Consider the following 23,433-nt stretch of genomic DNA (forward strand, 5'->3'; position numbering starts at 1 on the left):
GGGGTGGGGAAAGAAAGAAGACTAAGAAGACTCCTGTTGCACACAATGAGGCATGCAGAGGAAAAGAACCCAGGAGCACAGCAGCCAGCACCGGGGAGGGCCGCGGCGTGGCAGCCGCAGCCAGCAGCGCCACCGCATGCGGGGAGAAGTACCTTCGACTTGCTCTCGGGCTGTGGAGTGCCTTCGTCTTTGCCGTCCGCTTTGAGCGTCATGGGCAGCTTGGATTCACTGGGAGACATCATATCTGCAAGACCCATAGATGCTAATCGAAAACAGGAGAAAGAGTCAGGATTATACATGCAATCTGTCAGACTGCACTGCTGCCACGCACGCTAGCGTGAGAGGCGTGGGCCTGAGCGTCCCCTGAAGGCGGAAGAGAGAACGGGACGTGGACAATAACGACGCATGAAATCTGAACGGCAGTAGGGCATTCTGGGCATTCTTTTGCTAATAACAACAGTAACAGTAATAATAATGGTGATAAAGCACGGTCACTGTGTACACTTGAGAACTGGACCACTGAGGAAGCCCGTCCCACATCCACATATGTTGGCAGCAGTAGAACCTGAACAAGTCCCTCAACTAGTCTCGAGTATCAGAGGCGAGATTTGTCTGTGGCCTAAGGGGTTTAGTGCTTTATTTCCTCATAATCTATAGTGTAGGCATGTGCAAACACACGCATGCATGCGTGCGCGCGCACACACACATCACTGAACGGGAGTCTGAGGCCTGGGGAAGCTGAATGGCTCCAAGCCAGCTCAGACAGCACAGCCACTCCAGGGCCGGAGCGTCCTTCCTCTGGCTCAGAACTGCGGCCGGCGCCTGGGCGCGCACTGCCCCAAGCCCACCAGGGGTCACATGGTTTATACACATTGATCGCTGAGGCTAACAGATACCCGAGTTTCAATTTCTTTGTGATGGAGGAAGACGGCTACAGCAGGGGATGCATGTGGCTGGCCAAGGGTTAACAGCTGCATTTCCCCAGAAAAACCATCGGCACAGCCCTGTGTCGCGAGGGAGACAGCAGCCGTGTGGAGAGCAGAGGGGCCTGAGGTTTCCCACTGTCCCAAGGCCAACGCTGGCTCAGCCCGCGGGACACACGGGGCTCAATGAGCCAGGGAGAAAAAAAAGAAAACAAAAATGTGGGGGGCGGGAGAGGAAGAAAAACAGCTTCGAAAAAGGCTCCACAGATTGCCCACCACAAAATGATTATTGCACATATTCATGTATTACTACGTTTTAGAAAATAATTAGTTTTAATTACAGCAGTGAGCAGTGAGCAGGCTCTGGTGAATTGGCTGGCAAGCTCCATGGTGCTAATTTGCTCATGTCGTTAGCATCACTGCAGGTCGAGTCCACAGGTCCTGCCAAAGAAGCCCACCCTGCCACGTGGCCACGAGCTTCCAGCAGCACGTTCGCTAAGGCGCGCTGAGATCCCAGGTTTTCCACCGTGTGCCGGCCGGGTGTGTGGAGCCCATTTGCAGCCAGGCAGCCCTTAAAGTCATCACAACACACACAAATCATAATTGGGATGTTTTTCTTTTTTTCTTTCTTTCTTTTTTTTTTCCAAATTACTTTCAATACTCAGACTTTAAGAACTGGAACAAAAAGCTTTTTCAAGTGATGCAGCTGCAGAGAAAAATCTATTGGGATCAGCTAAAAATGCTGTTATTTTTGTGAATGTGTGAAACCTCAAAAACGCAGCTGAGAGATATTTTACCAAGAAGACTGCCTTGTGCAAAGCAGTGGATTGCTTCGTGCAGCTCTCTCTCTGGGGCCTAACAAGATAGGAATTAGTAAACCTGTATGCTTAGAATCACCCTTTCTGTAAGCTTGCCTAGGAATGGCCACACATCCCTGTGCAATGGCAGCCCGGGCAGCTCAGAGAAGCCCGCAAGCTGGGGCACATGGCTTCTCCAGTGGCAGTAGCTGACGATCTTGTCAGTGCTTACATGTCTGAATATTATTTTGAGAACAGGAACTGTAGTATCATATTTATGCACTACATGTGTTAATGTACATAAAAGTAATTTTTAAGCATCAAGAATTAGGCCAATATGTATTATGATAATTTACACTGATTTCACCAGACTTTTATGAAAGCAAGTATATATGTTGGTTTGAAACTCCCCAATTTTCTTCTCTATTATGCATTTTAAACTGGGCATCTGAAATATATAAATAGAAAAAACTTAAAAATTGCATCGCTCTATTATTTTAAGAGGAAAATAAGGGTAGAATTTAGAGTAATAGTTTCACTAAGTTCTTTTGCCTGACAATTTTACTTTGCTAAGTGGCTCCAAAAAGAGGGCTTATCTTACTGTGGCTATTACTATTCTTTATGCTGAAACGCTGTTTTCTGACCTCTTGCCAGAATTCTATGAATTTCCACAATGAGCTATATGCCTCCCCTAAGGCAAACATAGTGCAGTGCACTAGATTTTCCTCCTTTCTCAGAAAGGAAGACCACCACTAAGTGCATCTAAGGATGCATGGAACAAAGAAGCTGTTCTTTCTCGTCCTGATGCCTGGAATCTAGACTGTGCAGTGGGCTGCTGACTGCAGGGTGTCCTGAGGGCTGTACACACATTTCAGGCACTGGCCTCTGGCTCCACTATTGACATTTAAGAGCTGGAGTAAATTGGAGAGGGTCCCAAGGCACTACTGTGCCCAAAGATCGTAAGGAACGTATGACCCAAGCAGACCAAACTTCACATTTCCCTTTCCTGCAGCTCCCTCCACTTTGTCTACCTATAGATGAAGAATCAGCATCTGAAGATGGCAAAATAGGATCAGAAACACACAATCCTTTCGTCTTCAGGGTAACAAGCCCTGTTCTGCAAAACACACCTTGTTTTTGAAAGCACAAAGGAACTATCTAGGTACTGTATACAGCTATAGAGGTTCGTGATTTTTACATGGCAAACTGTAGCAAGCACATGGTTAAACAGCACACACAAGAGACCTGATATGTGCTTGGGCATAGGGAGACCTTGAGGAAGCCCTGAAACACTCCCACTTGAGCACTTGCTGGGGAGGGTCCTGGGAAGAGGCCTCCCCCTGCCATGCGTGGCCCTCCAGAACCACCAAGGCTCTCAGAATGGCCACCCTCAGCCAGGTACTGATGACTTAGGTAGGATCCGGGTGGCTTTGTCCCAGAGTTTAAGAGGCTTAGTTGCCACAATTTGCAAGTCCTTTGTAGTTTTCCTTAGGGTGGGTAGGAAAATCATTAACTTAGTAAACAAACACTGGCTAATACTACTTAGACAACTACCAGCAAGGGGGTGCTAGAACCCCAAACTTCTTCTATGAAAAAGCCTTAGCCCAGGAGGCCCACAGCTATGCAGCGCTAGCTTCACATTTTAGGCATTTTTGTAAATGTATTTTTTTTCCCTGCTCAGCAGCTCATGGCACACGAAGCTGGCAGTAGGTGATGTGGCCGACTCCCTGGTGTTGGTGTGGCCAGTGAGGGTGGCCTGAGGGCATGAGGAATGCAGACCCCAACAGGGCCTGGGGACCTGGCTTTACAGAGTCAGGGTGAAACAGAGGCTCTGAAAATTGGAGAGGTGTGACCAGGAGTTTTGTCTGTAAAGCACTGTTGGAGCTGGTATGTCCAGTGCAGGTATGACACTCTGCCTTCAGGGTTGAGCAACAGTCAGCAGAAAGACTTGCCACTGGGTCTGGCCAGGGCTCTGGGTAAGAGGAAGGCGTGGCTACGGCTCTGTCATCTATTGGACAGCGTGGTGGAAATGCCCTATGTTTTGTAGACTGACTTCTGGGGAGACAAACTTTAGTCTTTAAGTCTTTTTGGAATTCAGATGCTCTCTTGGAAATGATGGGTTATATGTAGGCTGATGTGGCTAATGAATATTATGAACAGAACATAAATACGATTAACAACACAGGTGCTGCAATAGGGTGAATTTAACAAGCTTACGTATAATTTGTGTTTCACTCACAATCTATACATTCTAGTCTTTTAATCCAAATAATTAAAACAGAATCAATAGTCTCTTTCAGAGGGAAAACTCCCCACTGCTTACCATCTAACTTCCCTGGTACTTTCTGTAAGAAATTGTGGTCACATTTATACTTTTCATGGACTCCATTAAATAATTACTTGCTTGCTGATGCCTGTAACAATTCATCACTAAACAGGAGATTTTTTTTTTTTTTTTTTTGCTATGTACACTATCTACAACATAATCCTTTGAGCTCAGCAGAGATGTAGGAATGCCAGTTGTATTGGCTGCTGAGACTCAGAAAAATCCCACTACTGGCTCTGGCCAGCATCACGTGTTACCTTCACCTCCTCTGAAAGTACATTTTGGTGGAGAAATGCTGAACTCTTAACTGTGGAAACTTATCTCCATGGGCCCACAAGGAGGTGAATGCGACGATGGGCCATTCCTGACTTTATCTCTAGGCTAGGGCACCATTTAGCCTCAAGGAGGCCACTGGAACTGCGTGGGGATGGCCTACGCCATTCCTGTACCCCCAGTGCCCCGTCCCAGGACAGTTAAAGCAGACCCACAAGCACCTGTCAATAGATCCCCAATATTCCTCACATGTGCTCAGTGATTATGCTTTCTACCTGGTAATTTAATAAAACTGAAATAGCTATCACCTAAGTGTATACAGCAACATTTGATAAACATTTAAATTATTAAAAATTCAGTACTTCAAAATGCAGTATGCAATAGAAATATACTACTATTTTATACAAAAGACAGTGTGAATAAATGTCCTTTCACTGAACAGACTTCCTTGGTATGAAAAGCAAATAGCTGAGTTACCTGAGTAATAATAATAATGATAATAATACTAATAAAGACATCCTCTGAGTCCCTGTAAAACTGGAGATTGCTCAGAAATACATGTCTTCTTAGGCAGAGCAGTGTACCATCTGTTTGTTGTTGGTTATTTGTGGCTCTGGGGGCCAAAGGAGAAGGGAAAAAAAGGGATTTCTGCTAATAGGTGGAAGTTTATTCCATACTCTCAATACCCTGAAGTAATTACGTTTCAGGAGGCCAGACAAAACACACACAGTGACAGCTAGTGTGAGGCTTCTAGCCGACAGCCTGCTGGAGCTATGTACTTTTGACTTTTTCTTTTTTGGTACAAGAGATTGAACCCAAGGCCTCATGCTTGCTAGGCAAGAGCTTTACCACTGGGCTACATCCCAGCCTGGAGTGACATACTTTATCTCTCTAGAAGTACAGTCTAGCAGCTGAACATGAAGAAAAGCTATTTTGGTTACTTAAAACTGTCATTTTGGATAAGAGCTTCTATGCCTTCCTCTTGCCCAAACCATTGAAGAGGAGCAGTCGGGGAGCCTAGCTACATGCAGGAGGGGACATCCTCTCCGGAAGCTGACAGACGGAGCAGAGGCCTTGCCTGGGTAGAGAGAGGTGGCCGAGGGCAGTGAACATGGACAGGGGCGTTGAGGGAGCCAGGCTCTAGCGGCACAGTGTGTTCCTGACGTGTCACAAAGCCCCAGAGGACGCAGACCCCACGCCAGGCCCTGTGCTAACTGCAGGTCTGAGTCTTGCCAGGATGGTCTCTACTGCCCAGGGGAAACATATAGAAGCTTCTCATTTTACCAGAGGGACTCACTGCTCTGGGGAGTTTGGGAGCTTGAGGAGGCGGGTTTGGGTTCTGAGAGGCTGAGAACAGAAACAGCTGCTACCAGACACATTCTGCTTCCTACAGACCAGAAGAAGATTCTGAGGATGACCTTGTAAAAATGAACTGCTGAGACCATCACAAGCACCTGTAGCACGTTCTCTGCGGAGACAGCCTGCACGGTACTTGTGAACTAGCTCCTTCTCCACATATGCAGCGGTGCCTCCCAAATGAAAAGGCTACTTTAAACCCCTTGTCCCACCCCCTTCAAGCTTCCTCTGAAATGTGCCTTCTAAATAAATCTAAATCTCTCCACTATAGTCAAAGGGCAGTTTTTGTTTTGGGCTCTTCAGACAGTCCCAACAATTCTCAAAGCTAGAGAGACCTTAGTGTGGATATCTCACACAGTCTTCAATGAGGCTGGAAGTACACACACATATCACAAAACACAGACTATCTAGGATAATTCACATGACGCGCAATGCAATCCTCAAGTCTCAAAACAGATTGAGCCGGTTTCCCAGAATGGGGAAGCACTAGTAATGCCGTTTTCACCGGGGGATCCACCTTCTCCAGCCGTCCAGGCGTTCAAAGCAGAAGCCTAGGAGGAGAAGGAAGGACGGGCTCCAGAGCAGAGCCACCAGTTACCTGTGGAGCTGTTCACCATGGTGGGTGCCATGCTATAGGGGGGTGCCTGTGTGTTCATCAAGCCGGAGCTGTTGTTCATAGACTGGCTGTAGGGAGAGCTGGAAGCCATAAGTCCACTCTGGTTCATGCCAGGAAAACTGCCTTGCCTATGGGAAGAGAGAGCACAGGCACACACATATTGACCGTGAACATCAGCAGAACTTGGCTCAGGCAGGCATCTTTAATAACGAACTTCTGGAAAGGGTGTTGTTTTTCATAACTGTTACAAATAGATTTCCTAGAAAGGATGAGCTCTACTGCTAGGCAATTGATCAACTCACATTGAAAAATTCCCAGTATTGTAAGTTACAGGAATAAGTTAGACATTCATAATTATATCAAGTGCTCCAAGTTAATTTTCACATAGAGGAATATAAGGAAGAAGAAACTAGACACGAGAACAGGAATTATAAAAGCAAGCAAAATTAATGCCCCTGTTTAACATGATCTGACAATTAACACCGCTTAGTATCCACACATCAAAAGCAGAAGCAATGAAAAACAAATAGGAAGTGTGGGCATGTTATTAAAAATATTTCTTTGCCCTAAATTTTCTGGCATAATGAGTACAAAGCATTGCAAAATGCTCCTCGACTCTGTGAAAACCGCTTGTAATTGGCTTCTATTGAACAACATACCACTTCCCCAATATTTCAAAATGACCTAGCAGACATCAGACATCTACTTGTGGAACTCGAGTCCAAGCACCCATCCCCTCCCCTGTGATAGAAGCATGCTCTGTTCCGAACGTCGGCTGAAGGTCAGGTGATCTGAAGAGCTCCAGTCCAGAGCTCGTTGGACACCTTTCATTCACAGTTCCCCTGCAGACCACCACCACCATTTCTTGGGGACAGGTTCCTTTTATCCTGCTGGTAGCGATAATTTCGGGTATTCTCTGACCTGGAGAAGACCCCTGTCATCCAAGGTCATTTCTCTTAGCTACCAGGTAGGGAGAGAGAGTTCTGAACTGGCAAAGCTGTCCATTTCTCCCAGGAAAAACTCCAGTACATCAAGAAATGACTATAAAACATAAAAAAAGCTTTCTTCCATAGAGAATAAGAAAACTATCCACGTTTAATGAGAATTTCAAGGATCAATATAAATCACTCAAAAAATATGGTTCTTTCCATATATCTATTTCCAGTTTGAATTTTCTGGCTTATAGAAAATGCAAACGCTGACTATTTGCAAATCAAAGGGTCAAACATTTAAGTGTTTTTTCTTCTACATATTACGCATACTGCTCAGTGACGTCCTGACCAGTGTGTGAGGAAAGGGGGCGTACTCTGAGAAGGCTGGGAGGTGGCAGTGCGTGTGTGGCTCTGGCAGAAGCCTATCACTCTGGCCTCTGAGTGAACCTCAGCCCACCACAGCTCTGCAGGGACTAGCTGTAGACTGCCGGTCACACCACAATGCCCACTGCAGGCCATGCAGACGGAGGGACATCGGCCTGTGCTTCGGATCTGCCTCCAAACACTGCTCCTGAACTCTACCTGCAGCCCTACAGCATTGGTCTCATCCTCATGCCATGGGTGGCTGGCACAGAAACCTTCTGAGGCGCTTGCATTCATTCAGGAATTTACCATTTGTACCATTGCCTCCTGAGCAGTGCTATCTGTTATCTGCTTCTTAGCAGATAAAAGCACTGAGGAGCCCCCCCCCAACTTCTGGAAACCATTCTAGTTAGGGAAGTTAGCCCCCTAACTTCTGGAGACTGTTTCCAGGTTAGAGACTGCTTCCGGTTGCAGTCAACCTCGACTCCTCCTTCTAGACGAGTCAAAATAAACGGCATGAAGCAGCCTATCAAAGGATGCCTGGATGATACTTTTCTGTTTCTCTTTAATTATAGAAAGACACATCAGAACTGCTTTCTCAAGACCACCGGGCTTCCGGATTAGAGCATCAGGGCAGGGATGCAGTGGGTGACAGTGGACGCGATGAAACGGCTCCCTGCGTCCCCTCTGTTCAGAAGGGTGGCCCTTGGGCGTCACAGGAATCCCGGGGTGTGAAAGGGAAGCGGAACAAGGGTGTGTGTGGCCTCCTGTCTGTGTGGTAGGGTCGTCCCTGCCAAAGCTGGAATCGTCCTCCCTACCACTCTGGAAACGTCTGGAAACGCTGACAGGACCACACTGGGAGCTGACCAGGTAGGAGTGAGCATCCTGCCATGCACTGCAGAAGCTGGGGGAGGGGGTGCAGGATGGCTGGCTTTCCATTGTCTTGCTAGTGACGGGATTTCTGTGATGCACAGTACAAGCTTCTCACTGGGATGGGCTGTAGGCAGTTCCTGGTGCCACGGTCTTGAGCTAAGGGCCAGGTTCCTAGAGAAGAGCCAGCCCTTTTCCTGGGAAGCACCCCTGACCACGAACCACTGGATGCAGCAGCCTGGGCAGCACTCCACGTGCAATGAGCAAGGCCAAGAAGACATTACTTTTTTTTCCCCCAAAAGGAAATATAAGTAGCAAAACAAACCTGGCAAAAATTTAACCTGAGAGGGGCATTTTCAATGCAAACTCCATGAAAAGATAAGCACTTGGAAAGGCAAATGATCCCGCCAGACCCCTGGCTGGATGAGTATGGTATGGCAGCGGGGGCAGTGGGTCTATACCTAGGCACTGTGCACACCTCACGGCTGCTGATTCTGCGATCCTAAGACAAACGTCCACCTTGAGGGGGCATTTGTAGCTTGATTCATGTTTTACCTTCTTTGTGTTGTGCCGATTCTGGGGTTCGAGCTCTCACCCGTGACTGGTGCTCTACCATTAGACCATACCTTCCTGATACATGCTTTAAACTAATTACCTGCTACTGCTATGCTGGCAGCCACCAGACTGCACTGAGAAAGATGACCAATGCCACCGGAGCAGGCCTGTCCCACAGCACAAGGCCCTCTAGCTTTTCAGTGGATGCACAGTTTGTTACGTAAGCAAGCTGACTGCAGAAGAGCTTGATCGAAGTGGCGGGTCAGACTAGTATGTGTAAGACACGCCACGTAGGACAAGATGCAGTTGACAGGAGAGCGCGGAGAATGCCGGAGATCCTTTCCCACACGCCACAACACTCACTTCTCCTTTCCCACACTCTCCACGACCCGTATGTTATAAAAAGCCATCTCAACACCAGAAGCCAGTAATGCAGGATGTGGAACCCAGCTGCTTTATTATCATCTTTAGAATCAGTTGTGCTTAAATGCTTCGAGACACTGACCTCCAGCACCGAGGTCCCCTTTTGTGGTCTATCTTACCTGCCAGCATATACTTCTGGCTTTTTCTTTTGTCTTACTTGGCCAAACTAGGAGAAAACACTGCGATGATACTGGACGTTGAAGAATGAATGGGATGGAGATTCTCAATGAACTGCCATTTATTTATGGGAGGAGCATAGTAGTTCCAAGGTTAACTGTCACTGCTTCCTGGAACTTGACTAATGGGCCCTGCTTTAAGCTGATGATGTGGTGTGGTTAAAAAAAAAAGTATCTAGATACAACTGGAGGTGTGTGGCAATATGTCTCTGTGTCCAGGATTTCGGAGGCTTTGGGACAATGAAATTGGACTTAATGACCAGAAACCTCCATCTCCTTCCGAACTAGAATGGAATGTTTCTAGTTATGTTTCCTGGTCTTTACTAGCACTCACTGTGCTGAGTGACTTCTAGAATCACCGTGTTGGTGAGAACTTCGGCTGTGGGGCTGGGTCATATTCTTCACAGGTGTCCATGCCAAGTCCATGGGCACCAGTCCTTTGCAACTCCAGGCTACTAGCAGTGGCCTGCGGGGCAGGAGCGTGGCCAAAGCAGCTGAGACATCCCACAAATATTTACAGATTTTCCAGCTAACATCACGGCCTTGGGAAAAAATGCAAGCAAACGCCAACTCTAAAGTGACCATTTCTAATTGTTCAGGCTGAGGATAGGAAGAGGAACAGTTTGGTTAAAAACAGTTAACATGGAATACAGTCAATTTGTCAGTATCTGGTGCTTAAGTCAACTACAGAATTTGGTGCTTTAAGAAATACAAAGCTTCCCTGTTTTGGAAATGAAAGCTACTTTTTCTCAGTGTATTTGAAAATGACTGGAGATCTGACACAACTCTTTTGGAGAAGGGAGGGGACAGAAAGAAGAAATGGTCTGGGTACAGGGACCACGTGAACAGAGGCTTTCTATACAGCAGACATGCCCACTATGCTATGTCGGGAACACACACACAGCAATGCATGCTTTATTTAGGTAGGAGCAAGATTGCCAAATACACAGCCTTCTCTCTAGGGCCTGCCAGAGTAGGTATAGAGAAAGTTAAAAGCCAGCAAATACTGCTAACTGTTGAAAGAAAGTAGGGCAAAACTGAACTCGGCATGGTTATCTCTTATCTCAGAGCGGAACTTGAAGCAATTCCAGCAGCATTTATTCCTACATATGTTACTATTTCTTTGGCAAGCTCTTACTGTGTCCACAATATTACACAGGAATCCCTACTTAAAATATTTCACAAACATCTTATTTCACACATGTATCTAGCATCATTGATGAAATAGATTTCCAACAGAATTACATGGAAACTCTTCCAAAGCATAACAAGAAAAAATCCAGTTGAGATGATTTAAAATCTCGTATCTGAAGCGAGAAAAACATTGCGTACGCTTGGTCCCCCAACAGCACAGCGGAGCAGAGAGGCCAGCTGTGGTGCAGTCGGGGTATGGGGTGGCTACTTCATCCCTTAGCCCACAGCAGATGCCCTGGCAGTGATGGAAGGAAAGCCCTGCCAGGACTTCCACAAGCCCCTGGCTCTGGTCCAATCCATCCCGTGAGGGCAAAGCGGCACTGTTATTAGAAACAACCTGAAGCTTCCTGAAACAAGAACTGAGGATTCTTGTAAAAATTCAGAACCACATGCTATTTAAACAACACAACAGAAAAACCGAGTAGTCTACACCCTTTTGCTCAAGGAGCCATATTAGAATGAAAGTTAATCAGAAATCCCTTCGACTCAGTGGTGATGACCACTTGTCCAGGATGCGTATGGCTCACAGGTGTGGGAGAAGAGGGTGGGGAGGAACACAGCACTGGACCAAACAAACAACAAACGACAAACAAGAACAGCCAGCATGCAGGTACAAGCGTGCTGGGGCAGGGAAGGCAGGGCATGCACTGGCCAGCTCGAGGCCAGGAGGACAGGCCAGCAGACCCATGGGCCCTGTGGTGCCTGTGCAGGTGGGCTGGGCCTGCCACGCGGGAATGTATCTTGTGAGGCTCACAGTTCTGTCTTTATCCTAAGACGCACTGGGATAAGTCAGAGGTTTTAAAGCAGAACTGCACTGGGAAGTGTGTGTTTGAAAGACAACCCTGGCTGTGGGAGTCAGGAAGTGGGGCCTGCATTGCAGGAGTCTAAGCAACTTGGACTAGGAAAGCAAGCTGAGCTGAGCTGAGCAGAGCAGATCAGAGCAGACAGGGTTTCGAGAGGAATAGACACTGAGCGGGAGCCAAAGGGGCCAAGATGACTCAGGTGTCTGGCCTGAGAGGTGAAAGGTCACTGACTGACACACGGGGCTCTGGGAGAGCAGCAACACGGGGGCACAGGCCTCTGCGTGCCCTTGCCAAAGTGCTGTCACACAGATGGGCCCAAACCTGGAATGCAGAGGGCGCCTAGACACCCCTCCCGAAGACCTTCCCTCTGCCTGGTATGATCTCCGGGAGGCAGGCTGTTCAAAGAAAGCTTCAAGGCCTGTCCGACGGGCAGAGCAGCGAGCAGGAGAGGAACTCTGTCCTCTGCCAAAGATAATTTGGTTATTTATAATATCATTATGGGCCACACAAAGTGATCAATACAGGCAGACGGGCCACGGGCAGCTGGTAAGCAGCATGAGAAGCTCGTGTCTGCCCTGTCATGTCCAATCGGAGCTGTGGGCTGGGTGCTCCCTGCCAGTGCTCCGGGGCAAACGCAGCCCTAACTCCCCGAATCCTTTGGTAAGGGACATGCTAAATTTATTTTTTTCTTTGAGGAACCTTCTTTTTCAACACCAGGGCAGTAGTGACTTTGCTAGCACTTCTCCCGCGTGGTCTCTGGCAGAGGCCTGACTGTTCAGGTTGGCTGGTGGGCACGCTGGCATGGCCCCTCTGGCATCTCGGGAGGCTCCGTGCATGCGCACCGAGAGGACTGATCACTCACTCCACACTGTCGGGGATAGGTAGCACTTCTGCTGCTACTTTACAACTTCACAGCTCCCATATGTGCCAGCTGTGTTGTGCGACTGCGGATTTAGTCTTTCCTTCCATCCCACTGCAGGGCCAGCTCCCCCTGTTCCCACGGGAGACAACTGACCCTCACCTGCGCCTTCAAAGAATACCAAACAAATGGAATCGCAGGGGTTTTAGGAGAGTGATTTCCTTGTTGGTGTGGAAAAAAGGCACGAAAACAGCGATTGCTAAGTGATCTCGAAGACTGCTTTCTTCCTTCTCAAATGAACTTCTGGTTTGTGAAGGCATTGTTCTGGTTCATGAGTGGCTCACTAGCAATCATATAGAAATGAAGTAAACTACTTTGGCAACATTTAATCCAGACATTTAGGTTCTAGCCCTTTCCTGCGGATTGTTGGCACACTGACTGCTTCTGCGCACAGCATAAGAAGACCACTGGGCAGAGCCGCGGATCCAGCGCCTGCAGTCTCTCTGTGGGTTCTGGGATCCTGCAACGTCCAATTGGTTTGGCAAAACTAAGAACCAAATTGCATGAGAGAAAATTCAGTTGTTATAATGTTCCTCCACAGAAAGAATCCTTTTTTTTTTTTTTTTAATTTTTTTTGTCGGTTGTAGGGCTTGAACTCTGGGCCTGAGCGCTATCCCTCAGCTCTTCAGCTCAAGGCTAGCACTCTACTGCTTGAGCCACAACACCACTTCCGGTTTTCTGGTGGTTTATTGAAGATAAGAGTTTCACGGACTTTCCTGACGGGGCTGGCTTTGAACCTCGATCCTCAGATCTCAGCCTCCTGAGTAGCTAGGATTACAGGTGTGAGTCACCAGCACCAGACTAGAAAGAATCCTTTGAGCTGCACCAAACTTAGTTGTACCTGGATGCCATAATACCATTAAGAGTCTCCATTCATTTACAAGGTGGATTGCTCCTCCTTAGTTTTCTTATTCTTTTTCCTTAAGCGAAAAGATCCCTTTCCAGGTGTGAGGGAGTGACCGAACCCCTGCTGAGCTGCAGCTTGGCTGAGGACAGGGGTCCTCTAGGAGCCTCAGATTCAGGTGGGGGGAAGGAGTACGGGGGAGGAGGGGTAAACTTGATACCCAAGGAGGACTTACCTAACAAGCACTGGAATGTTGATCTGGGTGAAGTGTTTAGCAGTGAGATAATTAGGAACATGTATGATGTATGCATTCAATGCATACACTGTCATTTGGCTTAAAAATGAACCTTAGCTTCTGGATTCTCTAGCTCACATATTATGCCACAACATTATTTTGTAACCAGTTCCAACAAAAAATGAGGTTGAATTTTAAAACAACAAAACAGCAGCCCTAAATTCCTACACATTTTGGGAGCCAAAGGCGCCCTTCTGGCTGCAGGTGTGCTGGAAGGCGGAGTGAGCAACCATAGTTCTCACGTCCTCTCCTGCCCCATCCTCCTGGGCAAAGTATCAGAGGCGCAAGGAGTTCCTCCTGCCAGTGCCTTACACCGGATGGAGGTAACCAGAGCGGGCTCACTCTCTAAGCAGGCCAGGCGAGAGAACCTTATGGGTTTATAACTGTGAGGTTTGGTTGTTTTTTCAAAAGTCTGTGATAGCAGAAGTGAAATTCAAAATAAGAACGAATGTTAAGAGTGAGGCCGAGGAAGCTGTACCCCAGTCCTTAGTAACACTACGGTGCTGTGAACAGTCAAAAGAACTGTCTCTCGCCTGCGGTCTGAGGTCACTCATGGTGCTTTCTAACCAGGGTTGTTAACACGATGCAAGCAGATCCTCTTCATTACTGACACACTTTTCCTGCCGCCCTCAGCCTAAACACTGATGAGGCTACTAGACTCGAGCTGAGAAGACGCTGCCACCCCAACCTCACCCAGAGGTCCTGCAGGTCGCCACTGCAGCCTCTCCAGCAGCCCAAAGCGCGGGTGGACTGCAATGTCCGTTCTCGAGCAGATGATCCAGCTTGTCTAGCGTGACTGAGCACACGGGGGGAAATGATGGTAGGACACAAAGTCAGGTGAAGACCAGTGGCCTAGACAACAAGCAGGGGCATAGAACCTGAGCTGCGCAGAGGGGAAAGTGTCTGATGGGAGAAGATGGAGGTGGTGGGGATCCTGTGTCCAAGGGTATGGGAACAGAAGAGGTCATGGCTTTCCTGCCTCTCCCCTGCTCTTCCACTGCAGCAATCCCAGTGCAGCATGGCTTTCTACACCAGGCCACACAAGAGACCTGTTCAAAGCACAAGTGGCAGGCTGGGCATCCAGTGGCTCACGCCTGTAATCCTAGCTACTCAGGAGGTTGAGATCTGCCAGCCGGGGCAGGAAAGACCCTGAGACTCTTATCTCCTATAAACAACAAGTGGTAGAATGTTAGCCTTGGCCCAGGCCCAGAGTTCAAGCCCCACGACCAACAAAAACAAAACAAAACAAAACAACCACTAGTGCACAGCCTTGTGCTTGCTTGGCTGGGTCAGGGTGTGTGTACAGTCGCTAGACGACAATCACCCTCCCCCCTCGCCCACCCCCAATCAGGGTGCTTCACGGCTCTAACCCATAGAGGGTTTACCGTTCCATTCTTTGATTTCCTTGGATCTTCATTAGAATAAAAAAAAAAAAACTCCCAGCCTTTTTAGAATTACTAATTTTCTTAAGTCTGAAGATTCATAAATATACTTTCTAGATTCCATAATAGTTTTATAACTCTAAGAGATTTAATAGAAATCATAATCTTGAAAAAACATAGAAATATTCAAATTCAAAATCTTGAAGGAAAAAATAGGCTCAAAATGGAATCATAGCATTTATTTAGATTATAATGAAAAGGATAATGTTTACTTGTAGAAATGTTAGGTCTTGTAATAACCTGACTTTTCAAATCATAGCAATTGTGTTAAAACCTAACTATCCCAAATCCAAAGGGCCAGGTCTTTGTTGACAGAAATCATTCACTCTGGTGAGCCTGGGGACTGCATCCAAAAGCCATGCCAACGTGTTTGCTCTAAATGGGTCCAGCTGTTCTTAGGCAGAAGGAGACTGAAGTTCAAGTAGCCAGGATGATAGTGATTTAGTGATCTTATGGTCAACACTTCACAGGGTTTATGCGCCCTGTTAAGATGTGGTGAAGAAGGTGGTGCTGGTGGTTCACACTTGTAATCTTAGCTGTTCAGGAGGCTGAGATCTGGAGAAAAAGTCAAAAAAGTCTGCGAGACTCTACCTCCAGCTAACTAGCACAAAGCTGGGCTAGAGGCAAGGTTTAAGTGGTAGAGTGCCAGCCATGAGCAAGAAAGCAGAATAAGTACAAGCCTTCCTGAGTTCAAGTCCCACTATGGGTGGGGGAGGAGTCTAAGATAAAAGTAAAAATATTACAGTGTTCTATTTGACTAAAATAAAGTATTTTAAGACTATGTTGGTGATTTTCTGATTTGCTGTAAGCATAGTAACACCTAAAGTGTATTCTCATTCATGATGCTCACTAGAGCCATTCCCTCTTAGACAAGTGTAGTGAGAGTTCATATTGAGTTTGTTCCTTATGCATCAAGTTTTCAAATCTAAGACATCCCTGAGTCGCTCCGGGACTCCTCAGGCGACTCAGCGAGGGACGGTGTGAGGATGGCCCCGGTCTAGCCGCACCACTCAGAGTTCTGGTGTCTCTATGGTGTGGAAGCAGGCGCAGTACTGATATGGACAGCACCAGAGGGTGAAGATGACCAAATCCATCTGTGTGCCCGTAAATAACCACTATTTATCCTGAAGTGTCTGGCATCGGAAGGAAAACTCCCTGTGTAGAAAGGTAGGAAAGAAGGAAAAGAAAGAAAGAAAGAAAAAAAAGAAAGACAGGAAATAAAAGGGAAAGGAAAAAAAACCCTTCCTGGCCTTCCTGGGCTGAGTGAAGAGCCCAGGTCCTTTGCAGGGGAAGAAGCTGCCAGGCCCAGTGCTCAGCCAACCCGGTCCTACTGAGACTCGTGCTAGGGCTTGGTTTCTAATAGCAAGAGAGCCTTTAAACAAAGCGGGCACTAATGTAGTTTCTCTCTTTTTTTTCTTTAAAGACAATCTAGCTTAGGGACAGTACCATACAAGACAAGGAGGACAGGGACCTGCCTCTGCTTTGCCTTGCCTCCTTTGAAGGTAATCTCAGAAGGCTTAATTCTCTCCACTGTGGAGGCCAGACAGTGCTTCCGAACCCTCTAGCTGTAAAGGAACGCATTATTGAGATCAAACATTGATCTTAAAGATCCTTAGCAGACACAATATTGTGACACAATATGCAAGATGCTAGGGAATTAAGGAATTAAAATCTTCAAGGAACTACAATCTGTCCACCATTTGCCTCTGCTTAAGGACCCAGGGCTCACTGGACCTGTAAATTCAGTAAAGTCATGCTTCCTTTTTGGAACTCATTTCAAAGAGAAAATCTGAACTATTTGCATCCACAGACTGTATTTAGTGGATATGGTGACTTTGGGCACTAGCAGGTCCTACCTAGAACTGAAGAACAGATGCAGAGTTTACTGTAGGACTAAGGGAAAGTTATTTTAATGTGTGCAAGTGCCCTAAGCATCCAGGTTACAAGCAACGCATTGAATAATCATTAGTCATTAGAATAATCGCAATATCTAGAGGTTGCTTCACGGGTTCCAAATCCACACCATCTTCCAGAGGCAGGAGGCCAAGATTTCCCCCAAACTGCCAGCAGCCTGTGGCTTTCCTATGTCCAGACAATGGGTCCAAGTCCCCCAACCGGATGCTATAGCTAGTCACAACAACCGGGCTTTCAGTAAGGTCAAGTAATATTTCTAATTCTATTTTTTCACATCTTCAAAATAGTATTATATTAACTACTGATGCTTTGCAACTAAACACAGCAATGCATTTTCTGTACAAATACTACTTAAAAATCATCCACTTTAAATGACCGGGTACTATGACACAAGCTAACTTACCTAAGACTAGGAACTTCTATTGTAAATCCTCTTACAACAGAGGCAAAAAATTCCTTTATGCAGCAGGTGAAAAAGAAAAATCACCTGTATGTTCTCTAACTTCACTCGACGCACTGGTCAGATTTTACTCCATACATAATGGCACTCTTGAAATAGGAACTAATGAAATGATAACTAGCCCACTTCCTGGTTGCTAGATTATCTCACGTTCAGCCAGCTGAGGAAGCCTGCATCTAACTGCACGCTCTTCCTCCTCCCACCGAGCTTCCGCTTCCGCCATCCTCCCTGGCTGACTTCATCTTTAATTGTCCTTCTGAGAGTCTGTCACAGGCTCTCTGGGCTCTACGTTGGGGAAGAGCCATCATGACAAATGGTGACTACGAGTCTCCTGAAAGGTCAAGTCATCCCTTTTTCCCGAAAGGTAAATCCATTTCCCAAACTGATTTCTAAAATACCAGCCTAAATTTCACCAACAGAGCCATCAGCAGGGGAAGAAAGCGAAAACAAAACCAACAGCACAAGTTTGCTGCAGGGAGCTATTAAACAAGGAAAGCACAAGCAGGCTGAAAATCAGATTGCTCAGTCAAAACATGGAAGCGTGTCGCACACGGGCACATGCGTTCTTATATTCGAGTCTGTACTTCTAAAAAGGCACAACAGGCCCATCGATTGCAAAGGGGAACAGAAGGAAGATTTAACACAGAAATCTCGCTTTGCTTTCTTTTTTAGAAAGAATCCTGTAAATATGGAAAGCAAAATCCACAGCCAACAGGCATGGCAGGGCTGCAAAGACAGGCCTTTGCAGAGGGCCCTAGGTAAGCGCTACACAGAATCTCCAACGTATCTTCTTTCTTATTTTTAATTAACAAGGAGGTGTCAGGGCCTGAGGAAGCTATCTGTATGCTGCTGGCTGAAACGCAGATTTGCTCCTCTCGTGCTGGTTAGCTAACATTGATTTTCTGCCCCAGTGGAAGAGAGTTTCCTCTGATGCATGCCATTTAAATTCATTTTACACAGCTGCTTAATGTGGCTTGGCAAGGCACCGCCAAACTCGCTTGGTGGGTCTAAACAGCACTCCTGAGCTGGTAAAGGACAGGACTCGTGGCTCAGCAGCCGATGATAAACGCTTCCTGTTGCTCACTGTCTTCCTATGACTCATGAGTGACCTTGAGGTGGCAGGGGAGGTGCAGGAGAGGAAAGGCCAGTGCCCCAGGAATGCCCCCTCTCTCTCCGCTGTCGTGCATGTTCAGGGTTATGTTTATGGAATCTGGTATTTGTTGGCCCCTTTTTACGACCATGTTTACAGAATTTCTCAATTACAAAATGATCATTTGTTCCTGCTGACTAAATAAATGTATAATGAATCCAAACTATTAAAAGCTGTCTGTGCTACGCATGCATAACGGAGTGAAAACACAGTTCTGGAAACTTTGCTGTTGAACGAGGTGAACTGACAGCGCCTGTTCTGCATTACCCAGAGGTATGTCTGACCCGGAACCACCTGCTAGGCACAGTAACGTAACAACGCAACATTCAATAACAACACCAAATTCATTAACCCAAACATGGCTACCGTGCCTGATGTTATATTGCTTTTGTGGCAGGACAGAGGTACCTTTTGTTGCTGTATGTAATTCCTGTATTGACGATAATATGATTACACCTGTTGAGGTAGAATGCCTGTCTTGGATCTTTTTCGTTCCCCTGTGGCTTCACCAGTTGAATCCTCTTGGAGGAAATGGTAGCCTGCTTTGGCACAAGCTCAGTGGTGTTATGAAATCTCTCCTACGCCCCAAGGGTGGCTGTCATGGTAGCTGAATTGTTTTTTTTTTTAAAGGGTCCTTCTGAGGCATGAAGGAAAGCAGCCACGTCAAAAGTCATGCAGATAAATCCCACAGGACAGGATGCAGGTTCCTACCAAAGTGCCACAGGATGGTGTGGAACAAACACAAGACACATTGGGAGGGACAGGACGACCCCTGGGATGGTTTCCTCTGAGGTCTTTCATGGTCTTAATTTGGGGTTCCTTCCGTAGCCAGAGGTCATGCTGGCTTACAGTTTTAAAAAGAAACACCCAGGCCCCGCAGGGAGCCCCGGGGTGTTTGCAACCTACCGGCCCTTGTCAGCCTGGTGCATCACAGAAGCCTGGGAGCTGCCGAAGTTGGGGTGCTAGCCTCTCTGAGTTGGTTCTGAAGTGCAAGGTTGAACCCCTGACTGCACACACTGCCACACGTAGGTGTGTATGTGTGTGTGTGTGTGGGGGGGGTCACCATGGGGGAAAAGATGCAGAATAATCTAGACCAGGCAGCTGACTGAGGGAAGGGAAGGCTCAAACACCATTAAAACAAAGGTGGGAGATGCAGCAGATGAGAGAGAGGTGCGATCCTTAGATGTGGTATTAGTTTATAAACTTGAAGGATAGCTTTGGCCTGGGAAAAATAAAAAAATAAAATAAACTACCCCCACTTAAACTCATGAAGAGCCAAGCTAAGTAGTATCTGAAGGTAAGGCTTGAAGTGGGCGGCTGATTTGAAACCAAGTAAAATCATGGATGTGTGTTATACACCAACTTCTGCAAGATGACAAATTGATTCAGGAGACTTTTACCACACAGAATTCCACCCTAATGAAATCTCTGCGGTGAGCTTCCTCTCAGCTCGCCAGCAGAGGCCTCAACTTCCTACTGTACAGAGGGAAAGAACTCCGGTGTTATGAGTTTCAACAGTGAACAATTCATTCAAACCTACACGAGAACTTCAACTGGACCAGCAGATCCAATGTCACAGAGAAGTTTAGTTTATTCCCCCCTCCACCTCCCACGCCCCCCCCCCTCCCCACCACCCCCCCCCCCCCCCGCCAGTGGCCTGGAGACCATGCTCCCTTCAGGAAGGAGATTTCAGCGGGACAGAGAGAAGCAGTGGTGACCTTCCATGTTAAGTTATCAAGGGAAATTTTATCATTATTTGCTGCAAACAACAAGTCTGAGGGGTCTCCACCTTCCCCAAATAGTAGCTTCAATGGAGAATGGACAAAGGGACACATTAAACCCTCCTCCCACCCCTCCCCAACCCAGGCACACACTGGTCTTAATTTCCCTCGGACAAAAGTCACAACCTTCTTTTTGAAGATACCACGGAACTACCTATCTTCTGATGTGCTTAAAGAAATATTTACATCTTCTTCTTTTAAATGTACACTTGCTACTATTTTTACTTTAACAATCACATTTTGGTTTAGACAAAGATACGGCCAGAAAACAGAAAAACATAAAATGCCACACACATATACATTTAGAACAATGTACGATACACACACACACATCACATTTCAAGACTCTTATGGTGGGATTAAAAACTGGGAATCTTTTTAGTGTTTTAGGTTTTAAGTGAACAGCAGCCACGTTCCTGGGAGAGGGTCTGGCTTGCTAGGGGCGGGGCTGAGCACAGATGGGTCACACTTCCTCTGAGGGCTGATGTGCCCTCAGTGGATCCTACAACAGGACCTGTTACTTTCCCGACCTTCGGTTCTAGCATATACATTCAACGGGAAAAGGCCAGCCAAGCGGAAGCCCGTCCTGCTCTCGGGTTGTCCGGGGAAGCTGGTGAGCCTGCGCTTGCTACGTGGTCCCACATCAACACCCAACACCTCGGCGCACTGGCCTCGCGCATACCTGCTTTGTGCCGAGTTTGCCGCAGCCTGCATCACGGCTGCAGCCGCCTCCTGGGCCTTACGGTTCACCGTGGGCATCGGCGGCCCCATTCCTGGCCCTCCCTGCTGAGACATGCCCGGAGAACTGGGGGTCACGCTGCTCATGTTTCCAGGAAATGGTCTGCTCTGCATCGCAGCTGACGGCATGCGTCCCAGGGGCATAGCACCACATGGCTGGTTTGGCCCTTGTCCATGCATCTGGTTGTTGGCACTGATACCCATACCGGGCCCTGGGCCGCTGTAGCTTGCACTGGGCACCCCAGTATACGTTGGGGGTCTGGAGTAGTTACCTAAACAAAAAGCAAACACAAATTAAAGCCTTTTTTTCAATCTTTACACTTGCAAAAACATTCCCTGGGAAAACGTTCTGTGTAGTAACATGCTGGCCACGGTAATGATCATCATCCCTATTTGCCCTTCCTGTCGGTGCCCATGGGGCTGCCAGGCCCCCAACATGCTACCTCTGCATGTCCCCAAGACGCCTACTGAGTAAGCTTAATGACAGAGGCCCCGCTGGAGCCCTGCAACACTGAGGCAAAATTCAGGCCACTTTAAGACTGGGTCCACTTCAATGTGACCAACACTTAACATTCTTACAGGTTAGCTAAAATCATTTTTTCAACTCTGACTTTGAGTGAGAGCCATCAAGACTGCCCTACCATGCCACTTGAACTGAGGACAGATATTGTAGGGTCAACATTAGCCTATGCTCTCCGTGAAGGGGTCATGTGGACTACAGTTGGCCTCACCTGGTTTGTTCTATAATGTGGGTCCAACCCTTGTACTCTCTTGCTTGAGTACCAGGGTGGCGGTTTTCTGTTTGGTGTCACGCTTCATGATTCCCAGTGCTAGTGTAACACTGTGCAAAGGGGAGGCAGGCAGAGTTGGAGGCTGGGAGGAGGAGCCAGGAGCCACTGCTGCACCTCCCCCTCCCTAGCCTGGGCTGCCCACTCAGGACTGAGGGGCATTGGCAAGGCCTCCAGCTGTGCCCAGATGAATTTGTTCATTTTTCCCAGCAGCTAAATGAGCCATAGGCACCACCATTGACAAGGAGGTAAACTGAGAGCCAATAGGCTAGAAGTGATGCTCAAGCAAACTGATTTTGAACCCAAGCACTTAACCAATAAAAGATGAAGTAAAATACACGTAAGATTAGCGCTTCTTAATCAGCCCTACCTACTTTGTGGAAGACCTTCACTCATCTGACCAGCACCCACTCATCCTATGCCGAGCAGGTCTAGGCACAGGGACACGGCTAAATGCACTTTCCCCGGGTATTGGAGAGCCCACAGTGGCCCTGTGTGTGCATAAACACGCATGTGTGTGCTGGGGGGGCCCTCTACAGTGGGGTGCAGTACACGTTTCTCTGATGAAGGGGTCAGGCCCTGTGCTGGCCGGGCCTCAGGAGGGAGGAGCGCCGTCCCGCCAGCCGTGTCCCCTTAGGAAACTTGCCCTCGTCCCTTCCTCTCTGTACAACAGTCCTGTGGCGCGCACTTCCTCAGGCCTGAAGGACACTCCTGTGTAAAGCGCTTGCATGTAATCGGTGGCGGGGATTTGATTCGCTGCTGGGTGATGAGCAGGGCAGAGCAGAAGTGAGGCTCTGGGCCCAGGCGGCAAGACAGCATTTGAGGCATCCACTCGGGGCAGGAGGCGGGCAGGGGAGTCAAGCCAAAGTGGTCAGACCGACAGGTCCTTGAGGACCAGGCTTCTAAGTGTGGGGCTCACCAAGAAGGGAAGAAGGGCTTCCAGTAGAATCAGTGATGGAATAACAACCATAAAAAGAAGCAAAAACCTCAGCGGTACTGTCGTAGCCCTAAGTCCCTTCTAACTTACTGCCTCTTGACACGAAGCCCAGACTACACGAAGCCCTCGTGTTGGAGATGAGGGCCTGAGGCTCAGGGACGTTTAGGAAACTGTCCCAAATGGCTGGACACTGGGTCCTGGTGCGGGAGGCTGCACGCGCAGCAGCAGTGGAGCTCGCTGCTCGCAGTGGAGCACGCCGCTGCGCTCCCGCACGTGGTCTCTTCAGCGCTTAAGGAGTTGCATGCTTAATCGACAATGCTATGGTGACTGTAAAAACAGTTTGTCCTGGAGAGGTGTCACTATGCATCTGCAAGACATTCAACACCTTCCTACTCGCGGGGCGCTTGCTCTGCTGGGCGCATCACGTGAGCTTTCTGTGATATGCACCCCATTGTTTACGTTGAGTTCAGGCGCACAGTAGGGTGGCACTTTTCCTGCTGAGGACCAGAGAGGAAATACTTTAGGCCTTGTGGGGTCTACCCTACTATAGCCCCAAAG

The 23,433-nt window shown here is 47.7% G+C and overlaps 1 protein-coding gene across 5 annotated transcripts in view; it reads right to left on the reverse strand.

The window, feature by feature from the left end:
- The window catches only part of Arid1b (AT-rich interaction domain 1B), a 328,395-nt gene that overhangs the window by 28,951 nt on the left and 276,011 nt on the right, over positions 1 to 23,433 (reverse strand). For 4 of the 5 annotated variants that reach the window (XM_042702061.1, XM_042702060.1, XM_042702057.1 and 1 more), the window contains 3 exons: positions 21,095 to 21,422; positions 6,274 to 6,419; positions 153 to 262 (listed from right to left, as the gene is read on the reverse strand). In XM_042702061.1, coding sequence (XP_042557995.1) covers positions 153 to 262; positions 6,274 to 6,419; positions 21,095 to 21,422 — 584 coding nt within the window. The remainder of the gene's footprint in view (positions 1 to 152; positions 263 to 6,273; positions 6,420 to 21,094; positions 21,423 to 23,433) is intronic. The other variant, XM_042702058.1, reaches the window with a different exon arrangement.

This window comes from Dipodomys spectabilis, unplaced genomic scaffold, assembly GCF_019054845.1.
Source record: "Dipodomys spectabilis isolate Male_0828 unplaced genomic scaffold, ASM1905484v1 ptg000302l, whole genome shotgun sequence".
In the NCBI taxonomy this organism is placed as follows: domain Eukaryota; kingdom Metazoa; phylum Chordata; class Mammalia; order Rodentia; family Heteromyidae; genus Dipodomys; species Dipodomys spectabilis.